Genomic DNA, 11,367 nt, shown 5'->3' with positions numbered 1-11,367 from the left:
TATATATATATCCGCTGTCCGCATCAGCACTTTGTGTATTTTGTAAACGGGATTTGTCCTCAAGACGTATCATTTTTGTCAACGAAAATACATACCGACTGTTCTTAAAAGCTAATGCAAGTTCGTAAACCGACAACCGGTTTGAATGCCATTCGCAGACTTCCTGATCATTTTCTACATTACTCTCACGCGGCAACAGATTCTCAGCAACTGCGTCCCTTGCTGAGTGGTTATTTTACCTACAACCGTTTTTGCTGTAGCAGTTACGGCATTCACTCTCTTGTGCCACAAACTGTAAACTGCCGCCTTTGGCCATCGTAGCTATCCCCATCACATCCCTTGCCGTAAATCTTTCAGGTCGTAGTTATTCCCTGCGGGATTACAAACAAGAGCTCAGCCGAAGAACGGGAGCTTCTCATCTCGACGGCCCATCAGGTGACTGATATGTTGAAACGCGATCCGGCTGGCTTCCGCGTCCGCTGTGACGACCGAACACACGTCTCGCCTGGATGGAAATTCAACCACTGGGAAATGAAGGGCGTACCAATAAGACTGGAAATCGGTCCACAGGAAGTCGTGCAGCGTTCCGTATGTCTCGCACTACGGCACAATTCGGAAAAGGTAAGAGGTGCTTTTGCTTTTGCGTCAGTTCATCTGTCCTTTGTATTGTGACTGGCGTGACTGGCCGATGCCAGTGTTTACTTTGTAGAACGACATTTTAGAATTATTAAATGAAGATTGCTTGGTAATGAGGGGCCTGATAAAGTTTTCTCGTACTGTATGACGTTCACAACTTGTTTCGTTCCGTTCTCATCTTCTCACTTCTAGCTTCAGGTCCAAGTAGATGAGCTTTGTTGTCGATTGCCAGCCTTGATGGACTCTATTCATGCCAGCCTATTACACAAGGCGACCCAAGAACTATCGGCGCATGTTATGCAAGTAAACACAATGGAGGAGCTGTGTGCAGCCTTGGACGCTAAATCCCTCGGGCTGGCCCCATTCTGTGGGGATTCCACCTGCGAAGAGTCCGTTCGGAATGAATCGGCCAGGTAAGCACCCTAGGCTGTACCCTGCTTCCAGTGGCACAACAATCTCTCCGAGCAAGAGATAGTTCGTCGCAGGAAAAATCCTTTTCCTTTTAGAAATGGTTTACTGCAACAAAATTCCGAATGAAAAAGATTCCCCCATTCATCAAGGAGCACTGATCCTTCCAACAGCATAAATCACAAAACCATCAGCCTCTTGCCCAGCAGTCAGTTTCGCTAGATTTTTCCTCATAAGGAATCTCCTTGTATCCTTGGTCTTGTGGCCATTATCAAACTGACTGAAATTATCCATACCTGACGACATTGTCCGGCATGCACTAGCACCCGCGTTGCCACCCTAATGTTACGGAGACTTACATGTATCATAGTGACTAGCCTTAGACCTGCACATGTACAGAATCATGTGAAGCTAGAAGCAGCCATCAAACTCAGTAGCCTGAAGGACTGCTTATCATCCTACGATTTGGACAGCATAGGCGTTCAACGGATCAACACTGGTGCTTCGTTTACCTCTTAGGTTATAGACAACTCCAGGCTTGTCTCAGTCAGTCATTCGCAGAAACAGATTACCCACGACCTAAAAAAAATCTTTCAGCTGTACCACCCTTCTGGTGCCTAGCTGCCATGCCACGCGAAGTAAGCATGAGGGCTGGGATACTGTCAGGTTGCTCAAGCCTAGACAAGGAAGTTGAGAGGCAGAGGTCGGGTTCGAACCGCGAACCTCCCGGTCAGTAAATTCGCACTCTAGCCACTTGAGCCGTCTCGCCCCACAACCATTAGTGTCTAAATCGTGAATAATGTTACCATCTCGTAGGCAGAGACCATAACCTACGGTGTGGTTCACGTATTCTATCGAAGCATCTCACGGCCACAGCCCACACCAAGATGGGTAAGTTAATTCCAAATGAAGTTTTGCAATTTCAGCTAATGAGTAGCATGTCATACAGAAAGTGATGTACTGAACGGGTTAACACACATCACGTTTGGTCGTAACTACAGAACTGAACGTTTTATGCAATATGTGAATGAGTTATGGTAATGTACGGGTTTCGTACAATTTAAAGCCAGAACGTCGGTTTGCTATTTCAAGATGTGCTATCCTTTCTACCTCGAACGATAAAAACCCTGTACTTGTTCTAATGACCGTGCCTTCGTGGGCTTTCTAAATTTCGTTAGAAAACATTGAGGATTTGGCACTGATCACCAAAACTGATGCAACATAAGGTTTGCGCAACGAGAGTTGTTCGCTCAGGTGTGCCCTTCTTTCATGCTGCACGTGCTCGGACTGTTCACTTCAAGGCTCACCATTGATGATCCCTCTCAGTGTGGCTCACAAAATAGATCGGATGCTGATGTCCCAAAGTCACTGGTACGAATCTAAGTATGCACTATACATCATCAGCCTTGTAGGGCCTTCAACCAGCTCTCCAACGTAGCTTGTTCAAGTTGTCTGCCCAAGAGCGAATCGAAAGATGAACCAAGCATTGGATTGTCTTTTTTTCTTCGGCTATTTTCCCTCTCAGGGCAATAAAAACGGTATATCCACTGGTTAGTGCCTTCAATAATCCACTTGTGTGACCATTGTTTTTACGTGGACAGAGCAATGATTGTAACAGGCACATCGTACTCGGAAAGATTACTCGGTTTGATATGGATGGTTAGGAAGTTGAATAGACTTTGAGATCCTAATTTTTCGATTGAGTTCCGCCTTAAAAAACTACTTCATCGTAACTAAAGCGCTTGTCACGGAGTAAAAAAACAAGATTGTTTCCATCATCCCATAATTCTCTCAAGCACTTCAACGTTTGTCTGGAGTTTAGGTTAACTGGTTCAGCCAACTTGCGTTATATTTCCTCTAATTGCACCGACAGTGACGTATCTAATCTACATTTCACTGTATTCACTCCCGCCCACTTCTTTGTAGAAATAGCGTTGTGGAGCCTGGTGCCCCTTCGATGGGAGCGAAAAGCTTATGTATACCTTTCGCTTGCGATTTCAACCCGACTCTAAAATGTGGCAAACCTACGACTGGGACGAAATGCTTCAACCAGCCCCACTGCACGCGCCTCGCTGCGGCCTACACACTTTTCGGCCGCAGTTACTAAATTATTTCTCGTTGAAATTTTTGCCCATACTTCTTAAAGACGTGGTTGCGTGAGATAAGCAAATTTTTGATGGACGTGATCGGTTTTTTTTCTGGAAATGGACTGTGATACTCGCAATGTGGGCCGAGGCATTGCGCAAGGCTAGCATTCTAGGGGTCGGTTTGAAACCTAGACTGTTATCAGGATTTTCGGCTTACTTCGTTTACAGTGGTCCCCCTTCCCTCAAACAATGACCGCCACTTGGAACGTTCCAAGTGGCTTTGGTCTGGAACTAGTTTCTCTTGGGAGAGTGGCGGAAGCAGAGAGGCGACCAAACCTTGACCTGGCAGAGGGGTAAGAAAGTGGTCACGGAAAGTCTGGGTACTGTTGATGCTTCTCGCCTTCAAGGATTGGGACCGCGTGATCCTTACTGTGCGTGGTTGAAGACGCTGGAAGATATGGCTTTTGATCGGTGTCAGTGATGTCCTTATCGGTTTCTATCCTGATTGCCTGAATGTCTGGAGATGGAGGCACCTTGGAGTGATTGTAGTAAGCTAGCACTGAGTCGCTTTCCCGTTCACTTTGATTCTTTTCTTCAAAGTAAGGATTTCAAATAAATCATGACTATACAACAGCGAAGCATCAGTGTTGAACACTGATGTCATGCTGCCGATGATGATGGACCAAAGAGCTTGTCTTGCTGAGGTAGCGTTATCGCAATATCCGTGTTTTTTTTATGTGGCAAAATCTACAACGATATGGGCTACTTCGATTTTGCAGTTCTCTCTACAGTATGGAAAGGTTAACCAATCTGTATATTTTCCAACCTTGAAACCTCAAGGTGCAGTTGGTATCTCTGGTCATTTGTAAGAGTTCCTCTTTTCCCAATCCCTTAAGGAATATTTGGATAGACCGCTTTTGAGGGAAACTCATCAAGAGACCTTTTTTCTGAAGAGACCATCTGGGAACACCACACAGAGGTGATGTCTTCTGCGGGAAACTGAAGTGCGCTTCAAATGTTACTAGGTGTGGTTTCTCCGGAACGTCTATTGCAAAGTACTCCCTGGGAGGCGTCTCATTCGCCCCTTGAGATGGCCTTCTCCAAGTGGGACAGCTGAACGTGATATATCTACAGATGGTCAACTGTATAACCAAAAGGTAATTCGTATTGAAACTTCGGGGAGAAGTTTCGGAAGTCCTACGGTTGTTGACACCGTGTCAACCGTGCGATGACATGTCAGTGTGCACCCTTCGGTGCCTCTATTCTTCGGGTCCACCCAGGTGGTCGCTATAGAACCGGATGACCAATGGTGCAGGGCACATGAAAATCATGTTTCTGGGAGTTGGAACCCTCCAGGGAATTCGGCTGGTAAGACCTCAACTTCGTATGGGAATACTAGGAAACCTAGTGCACGACTTAAATCCTGACTAATGTTCGATGACGACAGATAGTCTCCCAAGCAATGCTCACAGAGGAGGTAGCATTTTCCAAAGGAAAAAAAACGGACTGTGCTAGCCCGGTAGGCGCAATCAAAAAGATTTTTACGAAGCAGACCCATATATGAATTTGAAAATATAAATGTGGAAAAAATCACAATATCGCCTGTCGTTGGGTGAACCTGTCTTTCCGATGGACGGAAATCAATGCGATTGTTCATTGTCCGGGCCGCTGACGACACTTTTGGTTATTGTCCTATGTCCAATCGCATCATTGATCATTCGCACAGCATCCGAAATGCGGGAGTCGATGCGTCTACGAATGGACTCAAACTAGAAGGAAGATGAAGATGCGGACAAAAGGTGAGCATCCATGGGTTAGTGGTTGCGTGTAATTCATAGGTGACCACAAAAAAGCGACAAACACACCTGGTAAACACAGGGATGTGTCAGTCGTTTATCGCACCTCACATTTAGGGGCGCGTGAGTGCTGAATTCATTTGTAAGCCGCAACTGTATCTGTTTTGGGTCGATACGATGTACCTGGTTGATATGGCATATATTGGAACCATTACCAAGGTCACTACTTTCGAAGTTGGTTACAGTAATTATCGAAGTTTTGAAAGGACCCATCAGACGGCTTCTTAGGAATTCTTGAAAAGCGAGCTTCACTAATCAACTTGATTAGTCTGTATGCGCGAGTTCGGGTTTGGGGCCATCATGAACTTAGTTAACTTGAGTGTCCATTTCAGCTGGAAACGGTGTAGATCAACAGGTCGCGTGCATCCCTGAAGGATGTTAACCAACATCGAGTAAGGTCACCGGTGAAGTGGTTAGTATAAAGGGTCATCTCTATTTCGAATGACTTACTTGTTCATCTCTAGATTTTTGGACTCCCAAGTCGTCCTGGATACCCGATCGCAGTTCGCTCAGCCGAATGAGTCTAGCATTTTGTACGTTCTGATGCACGTCCATGTGAGCTGGTATCCCGGATACAACCTGAGATATAACTGACGAAGGAGGGAAGAACGTCGGAAGTAATGGAGATGTCGCGCTTGAGGACAACTTCGGAACCGGTGAGCAATCCTCCGGGTTTTCACTCATTCTAGAACAGGATCTTTGGCTGCAAGAGAGAGGTCGTGCGATAATATGCGGGCATTGTGATCAGTTACAAAGAATAACCTGCCAGGCAAATGAATTTGGAGTATCAGGCTTATTTGCTATGAGACAGTTTTAGAGACCCAGCGAGAGTTTATCGGGCGACCTGCATATCACCATAGGAGTCGAAACGGAGATCGCGCCCAGAGAGTATGCACTTGATTCATCTGCCGCTAACAACATAAAGCGTCATAAACTAAAAGGCCTATTTGCCGATAAATGCGAGTTTCTGTGTGAGTGGTCCATTTCGGCTTATCGTCCCTGTGAGTGATACAAAAGCCCATGTCCAGTGAGTTGTGTAGAAGGGAATCTAGGCAAATGCTTGTCGTAGGGACAACAGAGCTACATACCATCATTCGGTCCTCAAACGTTTTCAACATATCGTGTAACTTTGGCCGAGATGGCCCAAGTGGTTAGAGCGCAAATTTACTGACCGGAAGGTCCGTGGTCCGAACTCGACCTCTGCGACTCCAGAGTTGAATCCCGATGGACTCTCACTGGTTGGGGGAGTTGTATAACATTACTTCCATTAATTCGGATACGGATGTAGCCCGGAATATCAGGATTTTGTCTCCTCATTAATTTTTCCAACTTAGAGCTTTTGTGATTTTATTGCAGTTAAGTAGAGTTACCCGCTGGCGTTACTTTCTATTATTGTGCTTGTGCATGATGTAGCATGCGTTTGCGACGGAAGAGGCTGTTCGTGCAAATCATTGCGCAAACAAGATCATCCCGCGTTTTAACACATCTCAATAGTTGCATTTTGTCCACGAGTTTGAAAGTAGAATAAAAGCCAAAATAGTATCTACAAATTTGCACTAATTGTGACGATAAAATGGTATATTAGTCTCCTGTTTCCCTGATCACATTTCGAAGAATAAAAGGCGACCTGCATTGTGTCGGATGTGAAACACATTTAGGTCTTTGATCGATAATGCAATAAAGGTTTAGTTGATGTGATAGAAGTGCTTTGAAGATGGGTGTTCAGCTGCATAGTATGTGCAGCAAGTGAAACCAGTACCATGGAGATTGGTCCTACCCTGGGCACATCGAGAATACGAGAAATATGGGTGGCCTTTCGTGAGTCTACGACGGGGAGGTTATGATCAGATAGCGGTGGTATTTGCAACGTCCGTTTACATTCACATTGAGTAAAGGAGCGAAAAATCAGGCTTTTAGGGGTTTGTGATGGCGAGTCCATGATCGCTCCGTTATTTTTCTCTTTTCAGCATACTGCGGTTTAAATGTATATTTCCTCACCAAGATGTAATGAAGCATCAACGTCAACAATTATATTTCTAGAGATGAAGTGACAATCCCGTCGCCTTACAGTATCATATCTGAAAAAGGCAACTGAACGTTCCGCAATACTTGACAACAGAAAGAGTAAACCATAAAATCTTGAAAAAGGCTATCATTAGCATGGATGTGGGACATCAGTGTCTAAATGTGACAAACACGTGCGAATTAACTGGAGAAGTTTGCGTTGCAGAAGACAGAGCCTCAGCTTAACGAATTACATGGAGAAAAAACGGAATATTTACATGCCAAGTCTTCGTGCTGGAATAAAACTTACCATGTGACCGGGACTTCATCTGAATGTCCATCTGTATAAGGCATGTGCATTAGGTTCTCACCCGGTATAACTTCACGAGATGATGAGTTACTGGGCGGCCAGGAGTGGTCTGGATCATCGCACTTTTTTAGTCCATTCAAGTTTTGGCGCTGGATCACAACTTCGAAATCCTTCAAGTCTTCCGTTTCCGGTTGCGCGGGAGTCTGTTTTGTGCTTTCTGTGGTTTCCCAAGCAGGCAACGGCGAAGCGTCGACACTCTCCCGGTCGCTTACTTCATCTTCCACACTGTGAATACTTGCAACAAATGGATCATTAAGTTCGACTCTTTCCACCTCAATTGAATTGTGATTTGATTCCACCGGGATTTGATTACCAGAATTTTCATGACTAACCTCAACCTCTTGGATTTCTTCAAAATGATGCCCCTCGCCGCCTGTCCTGTTAGTTGGCACAACACCAAGGTCTTCATGAGAATCACTTGAACAGCTCACATCCAAATTTAAATTCGAGTTTGTCCCGAATGGGACGTCCTTTGTGGACATTGTTGCTTTTGTGATTTCTGGGAATACAGAAAGCTCCGATTACAATGACGTTTGAAACCATCGTGGTTTCCGAGTCGAATTCTTAGGTATTAACCTCCCGGAATGGGTGGTTGCAAAGGAGACCGGCCTCCACAATTTACATCCTAGGGAATGAAGTCACTTAAGTGGCTAAGGCAAGACCTAAACCACAAAAGTCGTGTTTATTTGTGCTAAAAGCAACCAAAATAGGAGTTATTCACCAAGATAGTCAGGTTCACAAGGTTTCCATTATTAACAAAGAGAGCAAATGGTCTGCATTCGTAGGCACCTAAGGACAAAGGCGAATGAGATTATAGAAATTACTTCAGAGTGATTGTGCTTACGCCGAGCCCCGTACATAGGTGAAGTTACGAAAAATGCGAAAAGTACGTTGGATACTACAGGAAGAAGTAGGACACCTCGTGAGAAAAGATTGAGACTTTACCTGATGAATTTGCTTTTAAAGATCGAATACCGTGACTCAAAAAGTCAACTGCAACTGGGTTGGATTGTTGTAGCTTGCCCCATGGCATTGTATCAGCAAGATAGTTCAGGTCATGTGGTAACGACAGAGCTTGTTCATGAGGTAGAGGTTCCTGGGAAGCAGATGCACCACACCCTTTCTCCCACTTGAGTTCAACTGTGTTTCTACCGGATGTCTCAGCCGATGTCGAATCTACGTCACTTTTGGTTTGGGGAGTGGATGAGTTACGTTGCTTGGTACTTTGAACCGACAAGCCATCTGGATCACCACGCGTAAGACGTTGTTTCAACTTGGCATTTATGGCATCCAGTTCTTTAAGCTGTTTGCTAAAAAGATAGACAGGATTTATGTCCAGTATCTTAGACAAACAGTAGCCGCGATGTATGGGCGTTTATCTGTCGAAAGAAGTGGCACTCGCTGGTCAAAGAAGATATTTCAAATCTGTTAGCTTTCCAAATTCACTTCACAGTACTGTCATACACGGCAATCCTTGAAACAAACCCATCCGAAAAAATTCACTTTCTTTGGGAACTCAATGAAATCCCATTTAAATACAACATCCCAAATGGGGTTCAAGTACCACCTCGTGGTACGAAATACAGCACAGGATATCATTCCACCAAAGAGATGTGTGCAGATATGGGATACACGGATGGAAGTGTCCTCTTCGGTTCAGACTCACTGAAGATGCAACTCATTCTAAATAACTCAAACAACTCTACCGCACGGTTAGGTACACGCCTCACACTCCTGCAAGACAGTGTGAGATGAAAAATGAAACGTTCTTCCGAATTGGTCACTTGACGTGGTCGACAAATTTGTGTATAAGTCCTGGTGAGCTGACTGGAAACATTACCTTCCTAATCGGTAAAGCAACGACAGCCTCCAGCAATTTCAGATACTCATGGCGCCGGCGTGACGTCAGTTTGTTTATCAAAGATGGTGTATACACTACGGTGGTGCGATGCATGCTGCTTTATGGTTCAAAAGCATGACCTCTAGGCACAGGAAACGTGAGGAACCAGGGCCTTCTCTGTCTGCCTCGCAGAGCTCTTATCGTCCAGCCCATGACCTAGTAGCGAAATATGAAAACACTAATCATTAACAACTGCTTCTTCCTAGGATTGGAAGCCCTGAACTCGGCTCATCAATGGTCAATTACATGAATAGACATAGTTCGATCTCCCAGTGAGCGGCAGTTCTGCACCACAACTATCGCCCACGATATACGTCTGCCTAAGTTTCCCGTTCTTCAGTTAACGAACCAAACTGACTTTACAAGCACCTCCAACGCTTGGTTACATCTTCAGAGCCCTCTCGATTTCCGGTGACTAGCAACTGTAACCAAATTATCTTGGCACAAGTATTATGGCTGATAACCTGATTGACTTATAGGAGATAGACTCGAGTCCCGTGTTTTCTCATTTTGTCGTGGACTCACCATAATAATCGCACCGGAAAAGTATCAAGATTGTTAGGCCGAGAGTGATGTAAGTATGAGATGGTCGTTGGTTTATTCGCTGAGCGACCATCTACGCTATCTGAGCTACCAACATTTTCCTCCACAGAAAAAAGTGCTCCTCAACATCAATAATACTAATGGCAATAATAATAATCCGGGGTGACGTGGTGTGAGTCATGTGATTGGTGGACGAGTGGCGCTATATCCAGCCAAAGTGTGAGTTAATCAGACAGCTGCTCAGCTGCCTGTGACCAAGCAGCGCGATCTTGGATTACTAGCCTGGAGGTGGTAAGTTCGGATATCCATAGAAATTTGTGAGAAACTTAATGCTGATTATTCCCAACAAGGAAGAAACAGCTTTCTGGCTTTCTGCCAGAAACGGCTTTCTGGCACACACTGATTTCACATGGCGAAATAGCAGAATCATTAGACACTTGTAGTTATTTTGCTTTTAGTAGAGGACTCTTCACGAAAGAGAACGTTCAGTCGGAAAATGACTGACCCATTTGATGCACCCGGAGGTTTGTTTTCATGTAAACACGACCCCACCTAGTCGACTTAATAATCGCAAGCGAAAGAACACAGGGGGGTCACTGGCATCCCCCGAATAGGAATTATACAAATTGAGCCAATTGTCACCGAAAATACAGCTGAGATTTCAAAGAACAGAGACCAAATAAGACTAGACGTGTTTTTGACATGGACTGATGGCGCAAACACGTGAAAGAAACGACTGCAAAAGTTAGGATTGCCCTTGAACTTCTATATAATATGCTATATTCGTACTTTATCATTTGATGTACTGTTTAATTAGTCTGTTTGTTTTTTATGTATATCAAAATGTTAATTTCTGGTATACAGCATCATTCTGTCTACAAACCCTAAATAAGATGACATTTAACCAGAACAATGCAGTTGTGTACGTTGACACAAGGTTGTTATTCCTGAAATACGACTACTTACCCGAATCTCATCTAATCTTAAATGTAATTGTGAAATGAACTGAATAAGAAGGGAGATGAGGAATGTGATCCAGAAATGAACAACATAATTAGAAAGATAAGAAAGGCTATACATGAAGCAATAAACTGTTTTGAACAGAGATTTCGTCTCCAGTGAAGCTAATCTACGCTAAAAAGCCGGGAAACACTGCACAGTTGTTCTGCGCTTGTTGGGAATTGTCAACAGTGGGCAACTTACGAAACTCAAGGAGTTTCAAACCAAGGACCTTTCGGCTAGTATTTGAGTGTTTACCCACTTGGCCGGTAGCGGCTGATCAGCAGTGTGGTTAGTACCTATCTGACGATCCCCACGAAACCGGTCGTGGGATCTCGAAGAATTTTCAGCAGTTTTGGTTGTAGCTGCCGCAGTTTCGTTCACCGATGGTTGGGGGGTGGGTAGGTAGCTGCGCGTTGCAGGCGGGAGCTGATAAATTGGTGCATAAATCCATCACTGTCAGTGGGCTGTCGAGTGGTGAGGGGGTTGGAAAAGGAGCTATGCATTGAAGGCAATAGCTTGGATGCACGAGCGCCATTGAGGGCGCGACTGGGCCATGTCTGA

At 44.7% G+C, this 11,367-nt stretch overlaps 2 protein-coding genes across 2 annotated transcripts in view; one reads left to right on the top strand and one right to left on the bottom strand.

Moving 5' to 3' along the window:
- Positions 1–3,226, top strand: part of T265_02630 (hypothetical protein) — a gene marked incomplete at both ends in the record, with an annotated part of 33,262 nt that extends 30,036 nt beyond the window's left edge. Inside the window, 3 exons of the mRNA XM_009166928.1 lie at positions 358–621; positions 829–1,049; positions 2,971–3,226. Of these exons, the coding sequence (XP_009165192.1) occupies positions 358–621; positions 829–1,049; positions 2,971–3,151 (666 nt within the window). The remainder of the gene's footprint in view (positions 1–357; positions 622–828; positions 1,050–2,970) is intronic.
- Positions 3,227–4,771: 1,545 nt separating this feature from the next.
- T265_02629 (hypothetical protein) overlaps positions 4,772–11,367 on the bottom strand; it is a gene marked incomplete at both ends in the record, with an annotated part of 40,563 nt that continues 33,967 nt past the window's right edge. The window contains 4 exons of the mRNA XM_009166927.1: positions 4,772–4,900; positions 5,438–5,690; positions 7,302–7,860; positions 8,307–8,671. Of these exons, the coding sequence (XP_009165191.1) occupies positions 4,772–4,900; positions 5,438–5,690; positions 7,302–7,860; positions 8,307–8,671 (1,306 nt within the window). The remainder of the gene's footprint in view (positions 4,901–5,437; positions 5,691–7,301; positions 7,861–8,306; positions 8,672–11,367) is intronic.

Source organism: Opisthorchis viverrini (genome assembly GCF_000715545.1).
Source record: "Opisthorchis viverrini unplaced genomic scaffold opera_v5_33, whole genome shotgun sequence".
Lineage (NCBI taxonomy): Eukaryota > Metazoa > Platyhelminthes > Trematoda > Opisthorchiida > Opisthorchiidae > Opisthorchis > Opisthorchis viverrini.
Note: the sequence above shows the minus strand (reverse complement) of the source record. Positions and strands in the feature narration are given on the sequence as shown.